The 18,125-nt window shown below is 40.2% G+C and overlaps 2 protein-coding genes and 1 non-coding gene across 4 annotated transcripts; 2 read left to right on the top strand and 1 right to left on the bottom strand.

Annotated features, from left to right (window-relative positions):
• Positions 1-557: 557 nt before the first annotated feature.
• Positions 558-11,031, bottom strand: LOC120728893 (WD40 repeat-containing protein SMU1-like). Its single transcript, XM_040024154.1, has 12 exons — positions 10,819-11,031; positions 9,558-9,768; positions 9,327-9,479; positions 9,130-9,246; positions 7,944-8,066; positions 6,521-6,640; positions 6,279-6,395; positions 6,011-6,138; positions 4,640-4,766; positions 4,333-4,494; positions 3,400-3,549; positions 558-1,689 (listed from the first exon to the last, which is right to left on the bottom strand). Exons 1-12 carry the CDS (start codon positions 10,842-10,844, stop codon positions 1,591-1,593), a joined length of 1,533 nt encoding a protein of 510 aa, XP_039880088.1. The 5' UTR covers positions 10,845-11,031; the 3' UTR covers positions 558-1,590.
• An 856-nt stretch (positions 11,032-11,887) lies between these two features.
• trnas-cga lies at positions 11,888-11,969 on the top strand. Its single transcript has one exon. It is a non-coding gene; the product is annotated as a tRNA-Ser (tRNA).
• Positions 11,970-12,252: 283 nt separating this feature from the next.
• Positions 12,253-14,788, top strand: LOC120728892 (perilipin-2-like). Of its 2 annotated transcripts, XM_040024152.1 has the most exons (6): positions 12,253-12,395; positions 12,555-12,759; positions 13,519-13,601; positions 13,705-13,918; positions 14,005-14,138; positions 14,414-14,788. In XM_040024152.1, exons 1-6 carry the CDS (start codon positions 12,375-12,377, stop codon positions 14,675-14,677), a joined length of 921 nt encoding a protein of 306 aa, XP_039880086.1. In that variant the 5' UTR covers positions 12,253-12,374; the 3' UTR covers positions 14,678-14,788. The 2 variants fall into 2 exon arrangements, with proteins under 2 accessions (XP_039880086.1, XP_039880087.1); XM_040024153.1 differs by lacking the exon at positions 14,005-14,138 and having other exon boundaries at positions 14,414-14,678.
• The last annotated feature ends 3,337 nt before the right edge of the window (positions 14,789-18,125 follow it).

Genomic DNA, 18,125 nt, shown 5'->3' with positions numbered 1-18,125 from the left:
TGTCCTGTTGCATGAAGTAATCTGAGGCAAGTTTGAGCTGCCTCACATTTGAATCTAGATATACAGAGGAGTTTATGGTTGACTCATTGACTGCAAGGTCCTGTACCATTATGTTGTTCATCATTTGTAGTTAATGTTAGAATGATTGTTATTATGTTTTGATATGCAAAACATTAGAACTGAAAGAGAATGTACTCTCTTTTTACTATATATATATATATAGTTAAACAGGGAAAAAAATGGATGATATTCTTTTGGACTTTGAAAATATTTTTTTCATCCGTTTCACAAAAATTTTGACTACAAGAACATGGCAACAAAAAGTGGCTTAGGAAGATATAATAGTTCATACTTTGTAATACAACTTACAAACCCATCGGGTTCAACAACCAATCCTGTTACTTCCAGTTTTATTAATTCTTCCACATCTGGAAACTTGTTAGTGCCGAGCAACAAAAGATTCAAATTGACTGTCCTTTAAAAAAAAAAAAATGCTGCAGATACAGTACTTGGATAAATTGCCACGTTGGGAACAAATCTAGCACTAAAGCGTATTATTATGAAATAACACAAACACCAGGTTTTTAATTTTATTATCATTTGTCATGTGGTTGGAGATGTTATGTACAGCATAATGAATATACCAAAAATAAATAATTCAGTTGCTAAACAATATCTCGCAGTGATAAATGACGACAGTACCAGGTAGTACGAACAGTTACCGCTAGAGGAAGTCTGTTGCAGGTACATTTACCCTATCTATGCACAGGAACATCAGACACAGGACAATAAATGTGTAAAATACATTTGTTGTTTACGCACAGGATACAGAATGTGTCACTGGAGCTCTGTACAGGGTTATCAGTCATCATGCATATTTTAAAGGACTACAAAAATTACTGTAGAGACACATGTAGGCAGTGCACTGAGGTAGCATGCAGGGAACGCAGAGAACAAATAAATCATGACATCAGAATCGTTATTTGGATAAAATCTAAAAATTAAGAATAAAAAACCATTATTATAAACCAAAGCAAATCAATCATATACCTGATATTGTTTGTTTATGCCCAAACAAGAGGCGATTTCTATTATAACTATTTTCACAACAGTTCACCATCATGCATTTTCATGTCTAATAAAGACAGAAGAGATGAAAATGGGGATTCAAACTGGTGAAGTTGGATTCATGAGGAAGAAGGTGTAAGTTATGGAGGACCTAAACAGCGTTGCAAATGCTAATGAATTACAAATAAATTACTCAAAATCAAAATATGGAAGGAAAAAACATGTTTAAAGTGCAGCTACTTTAGATTTTTTTTTTTGTTGAGAATTTGCTGAGTTAAAGAAAATCTGAATATTGGCATTCTTACCTTAAATTTTTCACAAGGAATTAAAAAAAAAGAAACCAACATACAGAATCCTTTAAAGTGGGGGGAAAAACTTTGATTGGTAAATTTATTTATAATTTAAAGGTGGTTTTTCATATTCATTGATTGTTTTTTCAAAGCATTTTTATGGCACAAATAGATTTTAATACACCATGTCAACAGTTGTGTAGGTCCTCCACAATATAATGCAGGTGACACTTTAAGGCTTCCATAGCCTCAGCAGACCGTCTTCACTGTACGTGGCAATCAGATTCTCATGTGGGTGGTGAGTGATGCCAATTACGTCTTTCTCGTGAACCTGTGAGTGCAGGGATGACAGATCAGCACACATTCTCCATCACCCATCAGTTGCTCCCACCCACCCCTTACCCTGTTATTGTTACTCAGCAGCAGTGACATAGCTAAACAATAACAACACTTAAAAAAAACTGCTGCGAAGATCGTGGAAATCATTTACAGTAATATAATGTCACTTTGATGCTACAGATGGGCAATTTTACACATTACTAGGTGATTTCTAGACATCAGTGTGCCAGGCCTGGTTGGAAACTAACAGAGATTTTGTGTATTAAGGTAAGATTGTGTGTTTAGACTGTGATTGATATGGATGTGTAATGGGTTTTTTCCTCTAGTGGATTGCCTAGGAACACCTTTAAAGTTTAGCCAGCATTATTACATCTGGCCAGCATTCACCTTAGACTAGTTGTGAAAATCCATTTCTCTAAATGTGCAGTAAGAAGAGTAAGTAATATGCAACAGAGCTGAATGCTTGTAACACCTCAAGAAAGGCAAAAAATAATTGTTAACAACTTGCAACAAGATGCACTGGCAAAGATGTGCAGCTATATTTTACGGTGACAAACAGTTTTAGGAGGTCACAGTAGAAACACTGAAATAACAGTGATAACTGGTTGAGACCAACAGCTGACAGTAGAGCAGGGCGATATGACCAAAAATATTTATCACGATATACATTTGAAAATTTGCGATAACGATATAACTGAGCCACCATCAATGTATTTTCATTTAAACAAGCAGCTGTTTTATATGTGCATTAAAGTTATATAAAAATGTAACAGTGCAAAATCCTTGCTGACAGTTTAACCAAAAGGCATTTCCAGTGGAAATTGGCCGACATATCCTCAGCATAACCATGTATAATATCCACAAAACTTAAAAAGAGGTTATACAAACACAATACGGTAATATTATGTTGAAGCACAGTACGTATCACTCCGCGAGGCTCCTGCCTACGATAGCCATAATGCACCGACAATCCATCAAGCGGTGCGGCTTCGTAGCTTAGCAAAGTCGTACTGAAACATTTGACAGATTTTCGAGCACCGTGTACGACATAAAATCGTTTCGAGGTCAGTAAACACAACCAGAGTTCATACATAAGGCACACGGGATTATAAGGGGCACTGTCGATTTTCAGAAAAATCAAAGGATTGATTTTAAGTGTGCCGTATTTTCCAAAAACACGGTAATAACGACGGCCCGCTAGCATGCTCTACCAAAAATAGTGCTTTGTTGTGTATCTGACGGACGAAAGCCAAACCAGTTCCACACCACTGAAGTTGCAGCATTTTTACAAACCAATTCTGATTCATCCTTTTCATTCAATGTTCTGCTTTCACCCTTCTCATTCTCCGTCGCCACCATGCTTTTTCCGCCATGTGCGTATGAAAACAAAGGCACTGCGCATGCGCGTTTTACCCATATTCTATGGCGATATTTCATTTTCTTATTGTTGCCCAACATTATACCGGTATTACCGTGAAAGGTATGATATGGCCCAGCCCTAGCTGACAGTATGCAGTAAAGCTCATTTTCTACACAGCATGTTTTGGACAGTAAGTAAATAAAAGTTTCAAGCTGCCAAATCTACTTTTTTGTAACCTAACATAGAAGCTTATTAGAGTGTAGACGAAAAACACTAGCAGCCCAAATTTTAATAGATGCAAAACAGTTTTAATAATAAGTGAATATTAGCAGCAGCACTTACAGTCAGCGTTTTCTCCAGCCTTCCTGTTGTATAGCTGAAGCAGTAGAGCACTAAGTCCTCCCCCACACAGTAAATCCACTCCCCGCGGGGTGACAGGGTGCAACACACAAAGTCTGCTCCTTTTCTGTCTGAACTGAAGGTCTTCACAGTCTGAGGAGATGAGAGAGAGAGATGTTAAGCTTCCACAAATATATTCAAGTGTGAATCTAAAACACCAACAAAAGGTTGAGATAAACAATACATTGTAAGTAACTTTGAAAATGCATTGTCTTTTCAGTTAAAAGAACCATATGGGGGTGATTGTTTTGGGGGGAACAAAACAATCACCTTCAACTTTACCTTCAATTCAGATTTGCTCATTCATTTTAAGGAGCTAATATGCAGGTTTTGTTACATTTTGACAAAGGCTAGAGAGTTTTTCTTGCATTTCCTGTCATAGACTAGTGGATTTGTCCACTAGAGATGTTATTCACTTTTTGCAAACTACTTTTCTGAAGTCTTCAATTGAGTGTGTAAGCCATCATCTGCTGCTTTGTAGTATATTTTACTGCTAAAAGTACCACAAATTACAAAATGAGATGTATTTGAAGCAAACTTAAAACTGCTAACGAAGATCATAAACGGATTAGGAAAGTGTTTACTGAGACCGAATAAGTCACCCCACACTGGCCATTAGAGAAAATGTAGGTTTATGACATCTCCACAGAGGAGCAGCATTTTTGTACTGTAAGTCAAACAACTATTGATAAGTCATCACCTTTAGTCATACAATTTTTTTTACAATTTTCTGATGACTAATTGAAAATTAATTAGTAGATGAAACAGTAATAATAACACTGTGTAATGCAGCTGTAATTGCATTAATAATAGCATAGCAAAGTCTCGTTCTTTAGATTTAAATGAGGTTCTATGAGAAGAGTAAGTTGCTCTCACCTGGCCACGCATGCTCATGACAACCACAGCGTTGGAGTGGTTACAAACCACAAAGTGCTCTGGATTTTGGGGGAGAGGGATCACGTTGTTGACGGGGACATCCAATGTCCTCGACAGACATTTAAAAGTGTGGATGCACTCACAGGATTTTGTGTTCCAAATCTGAACAATACAGGAGAAAAATCTCAGATTTTAGAGTAGCTCAGCACTTTCTCAGCTGTCGTGTGTAATGACACCAATCAGAACAGATCTGAATGACTTTCTAGAGTCTTCTGATGTGGCGCCACGCTGTTAATGCAAATTGTACCTTCACAGTGCCATCTGATGAGGCGCTGATGATGTGAAATCCATCTTGAGTGAAGAACACATCGTTTACGAATGATGAATGGCCATTTAACTCCTTTAGCGTCTTGCCTGACTTCAGCTCATGGACTCTGGAGATGACATTGTTGAGGAATTGATTGAGATAAAGGACACTGAAATGAATTAAAAGGGCATTGCTGAGTCATTTTAACAATCCCCTCTTCAACTCAAAGAGGGGATTTTACTCGACAGCGGATGAAATGTGCCAGCAGCTGATGTGCTATTTTTAGCTCCTCTGTGTGGCTGGGTGCAGATTTACTTAAACCGTGACAAAACGCATAATGCCTACTGATTCGCTTCCTGTCCTGCAGGACGATATATCATTTGTAAACAATCCACCCCGCGTGTGGAATTTCAAGCAGAGGAACACGTTGCAGCTTTGTGCCTGAGCACATGGTTCCTCGGCTACACCCACACAGCACATGTGCTTCCAACACTGCGGAGAGGCTCAGCCCACACCCCCAGGAGTCAGAAATAACATTCAGCTCCACAACGGTGATGGGGATTCAGTGCGTGCATGAGGGTGGGAGCGAAAGGAAGACATCTTTGTGCTTTGTAGGCACTGCGTATTTACAGGTGCACAATGTATGTGAACAACTGGCATCTTGCACTTTTAGTTGAGCATGTTTTTTTATGGCTTTTGGGGGGAAAAGTATGATTTCCAAACACAGATTTTGCAGCTAAAGTGGAAAAATGCAGAGTCACTGTAGGCACAATTTCCAAAATGTGCTCTAGCAGACAGTTTAGAAAGCATTAAAGGATTTAAACTGCCAATTCTACTTTTCAGTTTTTTGCTAATCAGCTGTGGGATGTAGAAAGAGACCGCTGCTTTCCTCCTGCTGAAGTGACGCCCATGTGTGCACCTTCAAAACTTTTGTGAATCATGTCTGAGGGCAGTCAGATCTCTCGCTTGCCTCCCACAGTAGATGAGGCAACTCTTGCCACAAGGCTCTCAATTTAAATGGTTTCCTCTTTGCTTTTGATATGTCTCTAAATGTTTTTTTGTTAATAAGAGCAGATTTTCTTTTTCATTTCATTTTTAAATTAGTACAATTTTAAGCTATTTGTGTGGAGGGCTTTACATCAACCACAAATATATTTTTAAATGTGAATATATTACTTATGTGAATACAGTCAGTGTTAACCCTGCAAATTTAAACTTATAATTTTAACAATGTTACATGTAAGTTATGTTAATAATGTAATAAAATATAAACACACACACACAAATTCTCTACATTATGTTGTGCAAGAGGAATAGCTGCAGTCTGCAGCGTGTTCACTACACAGAAACCACGACAACATCGAATCCAACCTGATGGTGTGGTCGAAGGAGGCACTGAGGATCTGGTTGCCGTCTTTGGAAAAGCCCAGACAGGCCACGCCTTTGTTGTGAGCATGCTCAAACCTACGCATACACAAGCCGCTCTGGATCTTCCACACCTTCCCCAACAACACACACACATTTCAAAAGAAAAATCAAAAGATAGATGACGTCAGCAATATATTCATAAATCATATGGATACAGTTATTGATCGTTTATTTTATCTGGAAAGTACACACAAATATGAACCCATCCAACCTTTATTTTGCCATTCTGAGCTCCAGTAGCCAGTAGATCTGTATCCTGACTGAAGCACATGCACAGCACAGCATCATCCATCATCATGAAGCTGTCTTGGGCCTGATATTTTAAATCCTGGTTCATTCATTCAGCAATGAAAACACAAAATTAGGAAAATGTGGTATTACACAGTATGTAGGAGGTGATGTGTTTAAAATCAATCTTAGTATTTTTAGTTTCCTGATTTGAAATATATTCACCTTGCTAATTTTTCCACTGTTGAAGTTCCAGACCTCAATAAAGCCATCTACTGACCCCGTAATTAAATACTTTCCATCGGGTGAGAAACGGGCACATTCCACGTGTGACCGCCGCCCAAACTGCACACACAGAAAAGCTTATTAATGCTTGCAGCACACATGTTTTCCTGTTTGATTTGCAGCCTGAGATTCACACTCAGACAAGGAAATAAGGCACTAATTAATATTAGGAGACTCCAGGGAGACGTAAAGTTTTTCAATAGCCTGCTGTTGTGTGGGCTGACTATTCTCACTTAATGACCTTGGGCAGAGAATAAGCATGGATGAGCAACTCAGGCTGCTCCATCTGGATAGAAGTGATGAGAGCACAGCTAGAGACTAGATGAAGTGCCTTCAGGTGCACAAAGTAATTAGTTTGCGGTGTTTTTGTGTGTATGTATTGGGATAATAACCAAGGAAATAACAACCTCTTCTTTAACCTTCAAATGATGGACAATAATTTGTACAGTTATGATATATTCAATCGTACAAATGTGTCCTGTTATTCATTTTTCTGCCTACTTCTCCAACCACTTGTTGTGAAGCTGTTTTTTTTTATTATAGGTGTTAATTTTATTTGAATTCTCCATTTTTAATCAGTATATTGTAATGTTTTGCAGTGAAAGATCCAATTCAGTTAGTACACGTTGTTTAACAACAGCCAAATAGACAAGTAGGTTTCGGGGATATTTGGACAATGTCTGTAGGCTTGTTGCCCAGATAATATATTGCCAGAGGCGATCTTTGTGTGGATAAACAGCTGCGTGCAGAGGCAGGTGCACTTTCATGTAGTACATCCCTTCTAAACCAACCAAGCATAAAGATCTGGTGAAGCTGTGATGCCAAAATTCCTTTGGAATGGATGATTAGGAGTAATGAGTTTTGGTGTCTTTTAGAATTCTGAAAAAAGTCACATTTCTGGCAAAATCAGTCAGTATTCTGAAAAAAGAATTCAGTTTTTGAGAACAATTTGAAATTATAAGAAGAAAGTCTGTATTTTGATTTTAAAAAAGTCAGAATTTGGGTGCAGAGGGGGTTTCAGAATTCTGAGAAAAAAGTCCAAATTATGATCCCCCCCCCACAGAATTTAAAAAAGCCATGACCTCACGTATTTTTTTTCCAGTGGCCCTAATCAACTTCCATGATTTTTGCCTAGAAAATACTGAAAATTGTCACTAATTATATTATAACATGTTAGAGTATCTGCACATAAAGGAAACAGTGTCAGAATGATAAACACAAAAAGAGCCATAAAAAAGTTCTCCTGTATAAAATGTAACAGTGTGATAAATCACCCCAATGGATCATTTAGTTGTTAAAATAAATTTGGTCACTTGAGTGCTCTGCTAGAAAACAAAATCATTTTCCAAGTGCCATTACAGACCTTGATGTGGCGGTACAGCTGGTTTGGAAACGTCTCTTTCTCCACATATTTCTCTTTGCAGGCAGATTTATCAATGGTCATATCAGGGGAGAGGTGATCTGTATACTGCTGTAGTTTCATAGACTGCAGGACGGTGAAAAAGAGTCAGCAGAAAAAATAAAACAGTGAAAATCTCAATAAAATCAAGAATACTAAGAACTACCAAATTATTTTTTTTATTTTCATGCTGTGTCCAATAATGTAATGCAACTTCTGGCAGCAAGAACACAAGTTTCCCACTTTGAAATATTGTCCAAGTCCAGTTTCTTTCTTGTTTTTTCCCTTATTTTTAACATGACTGTTATTAGCCTCCTGGATTAGACAAGTTATAACTTAAAGTGAATGGAGGCTATTCAGAACTTTGGTGTAGCTGGCAGCACTTGTGTAACAGCTCACTAACAAAAATAGCATCTTGCACAGGAGGATGTACAGTACAGTATGTCTCTGAGAATGTAGAAACTCAGTCTTGAGAAACTCACTATGTTGCCACGTCAATCACTCAAATTAAAGAATATAACTGAGCTTGTTAACATGTCAGGGATGAAATTGCTAAAGAAAATATAAAAGAAAAAAAAATGTTAAATATAAATACAAATGAGGGTCTTGCTCTTGTTTTACGACTGGTTTACTGTTCTTTTGTTGTTGTTTTTGTAGCTTACCTGCATCCTTTAAACTTTAAATCTCTCAAAAAATGGTTTCAAATTTACATTACTTTTTGACTAAATGTGCAGAATTTGGAGGTATAAAAACGTTAATACATTTTTCAGTATTTCACACAGAAAGAACTCTGTTAAAGGTCCTGATCAGAAGACACAAAAGTGTGTGTGTGATCTATTTCACCTGGAAAGCAAACAGCCCAGTGACTGTTATGTTTTACTGGGATTTAACCAAAACTGTCTGTTTAAAGTGAAATTCTGTGTCCAAGTAAGACACTCAGAAAGTTGGAAGGACTGCAGAAAAGTGTTTGTTGCCCTCAGGAAACCCTAATTAAAGTGGTGCTGTTGTATAAAAAAAATACATAAAACTGAGGTATTTGTTTGGTATCTTTGACAAACTATCACACAGTGTTGTCTCCATTGATTAAGAAGTGTTACTTGCCCTGTAATTAGAGCGGGTTTTTCAGAAGGATAACGATCAGTGCACTTACACCAACTTGTTCCAGGAGTCCTATGAGGCGGGAGGGGGGCACCACGCTGACCTCCCTCACCAGAGCCTCAGCTATGGCTCTGCGCCGCTTCTCCTTGCTGCTTCCTTTTGGGTACGCCTGCAGTGGGATTGAAAGGATGTTAGCTATACCTATGAAGCGCTCTCTGACGCAGCTGTCCGAGCACTTTGCTTTCTTACCTCACGAGGGTCAAAGTAGGAACAGGTTAGCAGGTTCTCCAGGTGGCCGTACCTTTCTGGCTGGGTCTGCTTCAACATGATCATCGGGTCGGTTTGCCTGAGGAGCGAGCGAGCTGCGCCCACCTCCCTCATTTCAATGAGCTCCATAACAACCTGTTGAAGAGAACGTGATCAATTACAAATAAACAAATGAAGCCAAGGAAAGCATTAGCTGAACATCCAAAGACTTACCTGCTCATAAAGGTCAATAAGTATGTTGTCAGGCAACTTGAGAGATTCAATAGCCAGCAGGACAGAGTCCCAGTGACCCTTGTTTATATCTGCAATAAAGCTTTCGATGCTTTCCACTGTGTTGAGGGAGACGGTGGTTTCCTCCTGTAATGTGGTCAGCGTCCGGTAGAGGTTGTTCTCTTTGAGGTACTGCATTATCAGGCGGATCACACTACAGAGACAAAGGGGAAATGTTCAACAATATCTGATTTGGGATGGTGCCACACGTGGGCACAGCCTTAAAAGGAAAAGGTCGCAGCACAAAAGGCCTGTCTCATGTGGACTTTTGTTCCACTTTAGAGCCACCTGCTGGGCATAAAGCTGTCCTATCCACAATCAGAATCAGGATATTTGATCAATCCCAGAGGAAACTGTGTGGTCACAGTTGCTCCAAGACAGTAAGAACAGTAACTAAGTAAACTAAATTAAATAATACAATATACAACAAAGCTACAAAACAAATATACTAACTACAAATAACTCTAATTATAAATATGCCAGTATATTACAAATTTAAATTTATACAATTGACAGTCAAGGTGCCCCTTTTATCTTCCTCTCTGCTGGACGTTCATTTTTATGGTTTCACGTGCACCAGTGGCACCTGCAGATTAAACGAACCTCACCCACTGATTCTACGAGCCAGTGCTTTTGTACTAAATTAACTCCACTTTAAGCAACACAAAAATTTGACATTCCTGCAGTTGTCTATTCCTGCACTCCCCACAGGAATGACTAACCACCACCAACAACAACAACAACAAAAAGCACACCCACGCCTTTACCAGGGGGGCGGAGATCGTCTTAGATCAACAGGCACATGTGGAGGAAGGAGCCCCTGACTGCAAAACAGTCCGAACCCCCCTCACATACACACACGCACACAGCACGACTACAACCATTTGAGCAGCCTCACGAGTCAAATTAACCATACTGGTCGCATTAAACTGGGTATCAATAACACAGGAGGTTTCACAGCAGACAGGACAGCAAAAACAGCGCAGTTTCGAACACAAACTCTAAAGGCTCCGTTTACGCGGCTTATTTTAAAAGGGGAAATAAGCAACGATCCCACACACCGACGCAAAGATATGTCACCTAATAAGCGATGGAGCGCATGACAGCAAATAAACCTTATTATTTTCTCTTAAAGTCAAACAGGTGGCACAGTCCGATCACTTTTTTGTGCACACAAACAAAGGCAAACAGAGAGCGCACTTACTCCGCGGGCTCCATCTCCACAGTCATACTGATGCTGATGTTGTCTCTCTGCTGCTGCAGCACCGGACTGACTGTTGTGACGGCTCAGCTCTCCTCTATAAGCCACGTGAAAGCTGTGTGCTGAGGACCACCCACTCCACGTGCTTCTCCTGTCTCCCAATATCTTATTTTATTATTATTTATTTATTTTTGCGTTAGGGTAGGCACCATTCCCAAACCCTGTGATACTCCCCCCCCCCCCACACACACACAAACACTCCCTCCCTAGGAGTTGGGGGGGGGGGACTGAAAAAAAAACTGTTTCGGAGCACGTCGCGTGCAGGAGACGCGTCTGCCGCAGCCACAGCAGCAGCAGCGCTACAGACAGAACCTCGTGGCTCAGAGCGTGCTCCTCTGTGGGGGCCAAAACATCACTCTTCATCACTCTGGCCGTCCTCTAACGGAAACCGCCTTTTTGTCCTCAACTCATCGGTATGCGCGCACAGACCTGAGTGCGCATACGAGCATCTTTACAGTACCAGTCCCCGTAGAGCACACGCGGTGATTAACTTGCCTTCCCTATAATTAGGCGCTACGGTTATAAAGCTTTTCCCTGGCAGTGGGTGTAAATCAGCCGCGACATTTGCTTTGTTTAAACGTTTAGTTTTTTACAGCCTGCTTTTCGGCATATAGGTACACATTGCACAGATCTGCGAAACAAACTCGTCGGAAAGCCTCGTTAATCCATAATTGGGTGTTTACCCTCATTAATTCTGCGGCGCATTGGGAAAACTAATAACCTCCCAGAGCTCGATTATCAAACAAGCAATCTGTGGCAGCTCACAAGTAAAGAAAAATACCTAATTCTTCTCACATTTACGTAATATTGTAAGTATTTAGGCCTTTATTTCACTCTCTTATTTTGACAGCAGGCCTGAGGTGATTAAAGCAATAAATGAATCCCATAATATGATTTTGGCTAATATTTAGAGTTAGGTATGAACATGCGGCTACTGCTGACTCCCGTTGTCTGCCCCATGTGGTATTCTTCTTCTTCCTGTTTAATTGGTTGACGTTTTTGCTGACACATAGCTGTGATGGCCGAGTGGTTAAGGCGTTGGACTCGAAATCCAATGGGGTTTCCCCGCGCAGGTTCAAATCCTGCTCACAGCGTTCGGGTCCTCCACCGGACAGGTGAAGTATTGCAAAGTCACCCTTTAATGTCGGAGATCAATGAAAAAAAGCGGCATTAAAAAAAGCGTCTGTATTATTATTCTCTGTAACAACATTAATTAAAAGTCCTGCGGGTGATTCTCACAATTGTGGAGCTTACGCCAGTATGGCTATCGTGAGCAGACGTTTAATTTGTGACCTTATTCTTGCTATGAAATCACGCGAGATTACAAGGAGAGTTAAGAACAGGTGGGCCACTAATTGACTCTCCCACACTATTTGAGCGGGGGTTTTCGCCCTGGTTGCTTTATTTCATTTTAGCCTTTACACTGAATATGTGAAGTTTCCGAAAAAGATTTACATTTTAAATTGTTTTTGTTCTTGTTTTCTCAAAGTGTACAAAAGATGACTGTAAACAACAACCAGGTGAGTACAATCAAACACCCTAAGTCCTATACTTTTACCGAAACTCCAAGTGTTTTTTATGCTCATTTGGCATTTAAACGCGAAAGAAATGAAAACACTTCTTTCACCATGGCTTTCACACCAACTTGGCTTTCCAACGCTCTTCTGTCTCTTTTGCAGAAAGCACCCAGTGCAGCTGCCAGGCTGGCGAATCTGCCCGTCGTTCGTTCGGCTTGTGCCAGACTATCGGTCTTGTACACGGGCACAAAATCCAGGCATCCCGGCCTGAAGTCTGCGTGTGAAGTGCTGGAGAGCAGCGTGACAGCTGTAGGCAGAGCAGCCTGTTACAGAGCGTCACCTGTCATTGTTAAACTGGAGCCCCAGAGTAAGTAGCTACTGTTAGGACTCTTCCATAAAGATGTAGGAAATGACATTAGAGCATCTGGTTTTCTCCATCTTTCAACTACCTTAATCTGTACAAAAAATGGTGTAAACACCCAGATCCTTCTGCAATGCAAAGGGTTTTTGTGAACACTTTTTAAAAAACAGTTTTATTCGGATTTTCTCGCACAACGAGCTGTCTAAAGTCGGGTTTGGAGTTGGAGAAATTTTAACCAGCACTCACTGCCACTTTATTAAGTACTGCTGTGGCCCAGCTGCTTCAAGGTCCAAGGTAGTGCATTTCAGATGATCGTTACTGTCCTCTTCCTGTGGCATTAACAAGGCATTTTCATCCAGAGTTGTTTCTTTTTTCTATTCACTGTTGTGTGGGGAAAAATCCCAGTAGTTCAGCAGTTTCTGAAATACTCAGACCAGCCCGCCAGGCACTACCATCATGCCATATTCAAAGTAATTTCAATCATCTTTTGTGCTGGGTTTGAACTTCAGCAGATCGTACTGACATCCCTACATGCTTGAATTTGTTTTGCTGCCATGTTGGGCAGCAAAACAAATCAATCAATAAAGATTGATTGATTGATTAGGTATTTGTTTACAAGCAGTTGAACAAGTTAACCTGACAGATTGCAGCATCAGGATACAATGCATTACATTAGAGATGAGACTGAAATGACATTTTTCATTGACCATCAGGTCAAAGTTGCTTTTTGGATAAACACCAACACTATTCATGGGTATGTTTCAGTTTCCTATGCAAATGATGTTGCCTGCAAGAGTCTCGACTGGCTGGAGGCTTCATTCTCTGTAATTGTGTCATCCACAGAGCAGGTAACATTTCCTCTCCTCGTTTAAGTCCTTATAACTCACAACAGGTCTATAAAGTCTGGAATAATAAAATATTTTATGTTGTGATTTAATTTTCTTTGCTCAGATTGTTATCCCTGCCAAAACCAAAATGAATGAGATTCAGGCTGGGATGAGCATTGCAGCCAATCAAACCATTGACTGGGTGATGAGGAGGATGAATGATGGCATTAACCGATCACCTCTGAAGACGGTCGTTGGTGTGACAACTGTGGGACTGGACACAGCTCTGAGCTTGTCAGAGGCTCTGGTGGACCAAATGCTTCCCCCAACACAAGAAGGTAACCTAAAATTCATTTATTAGCTTTCTGTGTGATTTTTGCCATTTGGTTCAATTTAGATGCCTTTCTTTTCTTTGTATCTCTAGAAGAAGCTCGCTTGATGCAAGGTTTTGAAGTGGTCATGCTCAGGGGCCATTACCCTGAGCGACTGTGCTCACTCACTGCTAAAATGTGTAGAAGGCTTTACCATGAAGCTGGGTCCAAGATTCAAGCTGTTCAGGTATGCTGTGAGCTGTTCTTGATGTGTTTAGCACAGAAAATGCATATAAAACATTAACCTAAGTATCTCTACCTCCCACTCTGCATGTATGTTTTTACTTCCCAATGTCTCCAAAGTGCTTGCTCGTAGGGGGTTGTCTGATTGTTAGGGTCTTCTCTCTATTATTGTAGGGCCTTTACCTTACAATATAAAGTGCCTTGAGGCAACTGTTATTGTGATGTGGCTCTGTACAAATAAAATCTAATTGAACTTGTTGAAATTTGTTTCTTACTCAGGAGGTAATGAAGAGTTCACCTGGGCCTTCAGCTCTGGTTCAGAACTTGCAGACCAGCTGGCTGAGTGTCCAACGGCTGCCTCAGTACCTGCAGAATCAGGCGTTCTCTGGGTTTTTCTTCGTCATTCAGATGTACAACTTAAACTCCTTGCCAACCCAGAAGAAGCAATCTAATCAAGGCAGAGGTTATCTTCGTACCTCCATGCCTCAAAGGGGTGTAGCCCAGAAGGGGAGGGCTACCAAGAGGTCTGGATTTGACAGCTAATGTAACATTAAGTAATGCATGCGTCATTGATGTCATTTACTGTAACTTTTTGATATATGTGAGCTGAATTTGTCATCTTACTGGTCTAAAATAAATATCTGAAGATTCATAGACTTTGATCTTGTCCTTTCAGTTGGATAGCTGCTCTGCAAACAATCACTCAGTGGCAGCTTCTCCAGTTGCTAAGCTTATAAATGACTCTGTTCTTGGCATTTAATGTGCTTATAAACTAAGGCACCTTAATTGGCACAGACTGAGACCATAATTAACTGGAGGACATCCTCCCAAAGCCCTGTTCATACAAACCAGCTGACTGCCAATTTGGGAGGCAGTCGGATATATTTCTAATCTTTCCAACTTTCTTGCTGAGTAAAGACAATAATAGTAAAAGGAAGCTGAAGTTTGTTATTATGGCTGCACGCAATAGTCCTTATATACTCATGTAGTCTGTTATTTCTGCTGCTGTTCTGTCTGGTAGCAGTCTTTGGGTTTCAGTAGGGATGCATCCATAGACTGGCACACTTGATTTAGCCCATATCTGACAATTCCAGCTTTTTTTTTTTTTTTTTTTTTTTTTTTTTTTAAAACATAGCTGGCAACCCTCCCCCTTTTCTCAAAACATACTGAAGTTTCATTTTCTTTGTAGTTTTGATGATCACCAAAATCTGAAAAATGTTTTGACAGGGTGTAACTTTTACTGATGGAGACATACTAACCTCATTTGACTATATTGAAAAGCTTTCCTTCACATACACTGAATAAAACCAGACTCCAGAAAAGAGTGTCTCCTGCAGAGCCAGTGAAAATGCGGAACAGTTGGTAAGGAATATGAATTGTGTGCAGAACACACCATCGCAGCATGTGCAAATGTACTAACCAGGCATAGACATTAAATCTGTTGTCTATGATAATATACTCATTAAAGAGATGTAAAATAAACTACACACTAAAAGTGACTGTGAGCAACAATAATGATGATGATACTGTTGTTGTTTACTGACACCTCTCAGCATTTGGCTGATTGTTTTTTGTTTTTTTTCTGTCCCTCTCTGCTACACATTTACTTTTTATCTGGTCTGCGTGTCTGATAATACTGCTTTCCTGTCAAAAGAGAAGGGCTACATGGCCGCTTCTTTACTCGCCATGGAGACTGGAGAGGCAGGAAGTAGTCTGTGATGAGTCGTGCCAGGCTCAGGTCCTTTGGGGTGTGGAGAACCTTACATGTCACAGTGATGGCGTGTGCAATCTTTTGTTTGTGGTAACACGGAGAGAGACAAAAAGCAGTTTTAATAGAAGGTGAAGAAGGCCAGCTCTTCCCCCTACACCCATAGAAGAGTTTAGTGAGAGGGGGATGTTAGCCAAGCACATGTCCATTATGGACAGTACCGCTCACCCACTGCATGAAACTGTAGAGCAGGGGTGGGCAACTCCAGGCCTCAAGGGCCGGTATCCTGCAGGTTTTAGATGTGTCCTTGAACCAACACAGCTGATTTAAATGGCTAAATTAGCTCCTCAACATGTCCTGAAGTTCCCCAGAGGCCTGGTAACGAACTAATCATGTGATTCAGGTGTGTTGACCCAAGGTGAGATCTAAAACCTGCAGGACACCGGCCCTCGAGGCCTGGAATTGCCCACCCCTGCCATAGAGGCTGGGAGCAGCTCCTTCAGCATTACTGTATGTATGTATTATCAGTCCCACTGAACTTTATGTGCACAGAGAAAAAAAATCATAACTGGAATTTCCCCAGTGAGAGATTAATAAAGTCTACATCATGTCGTAAGTGACAATTTAGCACATGACCCAGTTTAATTATTGAAGAGGTTAAACTTTTTCTACCCAGCATGAAACAAAACATTACCGGCAGTAACATTACTTATTTTGATCCAGCTTGTTAAAACACAAGACAGCGTTGCAGACAGCCTAATTTCAATCCAGCTCCTACACACCTTTACCCTGTTTGCAGGCAGTCTCTAGTGGGGGTAGGGTATGAAGCCCTCCACCACAGTGAGCCTGCATCAGTGTAAACTTTACCCAGTCAATGAGGGTTCAGCACTGACACACACACTGCAGATATTCTGAAAATATTGTTTATTCATTTGAGATTCTTAAGTTTAGATATTTAAGATACATAATTCTTCCCCTGATTTACAGAATATGAGCTTTCAATATTCATTCAGATGTGTTCTAGTTCTAATTGTTCTTTTATTATTAGACAGTTTTTCTTATGTAACTTTTCAAGATGTTCAGTATCTTGAATATCTGAGAAAAATATTAGAGATTTGCAGACATTCAGAAGTAGGTTCTTCATTGCGAGGATCAAACAATGATGAAGGTTCTTCATTTGGAAGAACATCTGACATTGGCAGACTTGAAGATGTTATATATGTGGTTCTTTGCTACATCGGAAACTGTCTTGAGCAGCACTGGTGCAAAGTTTGCAATGTTGTTAAGTAGAATTTCTTGAGGATATTTCCCTGATTTCTGTCAGGATGCTCTGGACTATGTCATCTCTGATGGAGCGGAAGAAGACAGCCTGAAATTTCCATCACTGTGAGTTTTGGAGACGCAAAAGTGGCCTTGGTAACACTTTTTGGAGAGTATGCTCAAACTCTGGAAAGGCCATGTTCAAGACCAGTGGGGTCAGGAGTAAATTGGATTTAGTCACCGTCTGTGGCAAATAAATTCAATTTACTACCAGAAAAAGACAGAAATGGTAGTAATACTTTTTAAAAACACCTAATGACCCAAATCAGGTCACTTAGGTACCTGCTTAACTTCAACTTAAAGTGGGTCACGAAATGGCCTCTGTGCGATGAAGTATTAAGTTCTAATAGTGACTAGCAGAAAACCACCACACTCACACTGAAAATAGGGTACACAAGATTTGGTTTACCTCCAAAGCAGACTAGAGGCAGAAGACATTTCTGTCCTGCAATCCAAGGCCCAAAGCCACCACATTCAGAACTGTTAGTCTCGTCAGGCCTTGTGTTGTTAGGGAGTGGGTTTCCACACCAGATCCTAGGACTTAAATTTCTCAAGCTCTTCCTCTCGAAGTTTTGAGCAATTTCCTCTCATTGATTACCTCCTTTTTTGTTTCGGGAGTTGTCAAGCAATGATGGTGCATTACTACCAACTGGCTTCGGGTGTGGACAATTCACTCACACCAAATAATACTATTGCAGTACAGTATAATAGCAACCACTAAACTGAGGCTGTATCATGCACGACTGTAGACTCAGTGTAGACCAATTTCTAATTTCCACAGTTCATTCATCAAACTTTAAGCGTGGTAAACTCTTCTCCCCATAGTTGTCACCCTGCTAAATCAAGGCCTTGATAGTTGTTTGATCTCCAGTGAGGGCAGTAACACAAATAACCACAGTGTTTGATCTCCAGTGTCTACTTTTCTAAATTGTTCCATTTAAATTGTTTCGTACTTTCATATAC

The sequence above is a fragment of the Simochromis diagramma genome, unplaced genomic scaffold (assembly GCF_900408965.1).
Source record: "Simochromis diagramma unplaced genomic scaffold, fSimDia1.1 OVJJ01000302.1, whole genome shotgun sequence".
NCBI classification, from domain to species: Eukaryota; Metazoa; Chordata; class Actinopteri; order Cichliformes; family Cichlidae; genus Simochromis; species Simochromis diagramma.
Note: the sequence above shows the minus strand (reverse complement) of the source record. Positions and strands in the feature narration are given on the sequence as shown.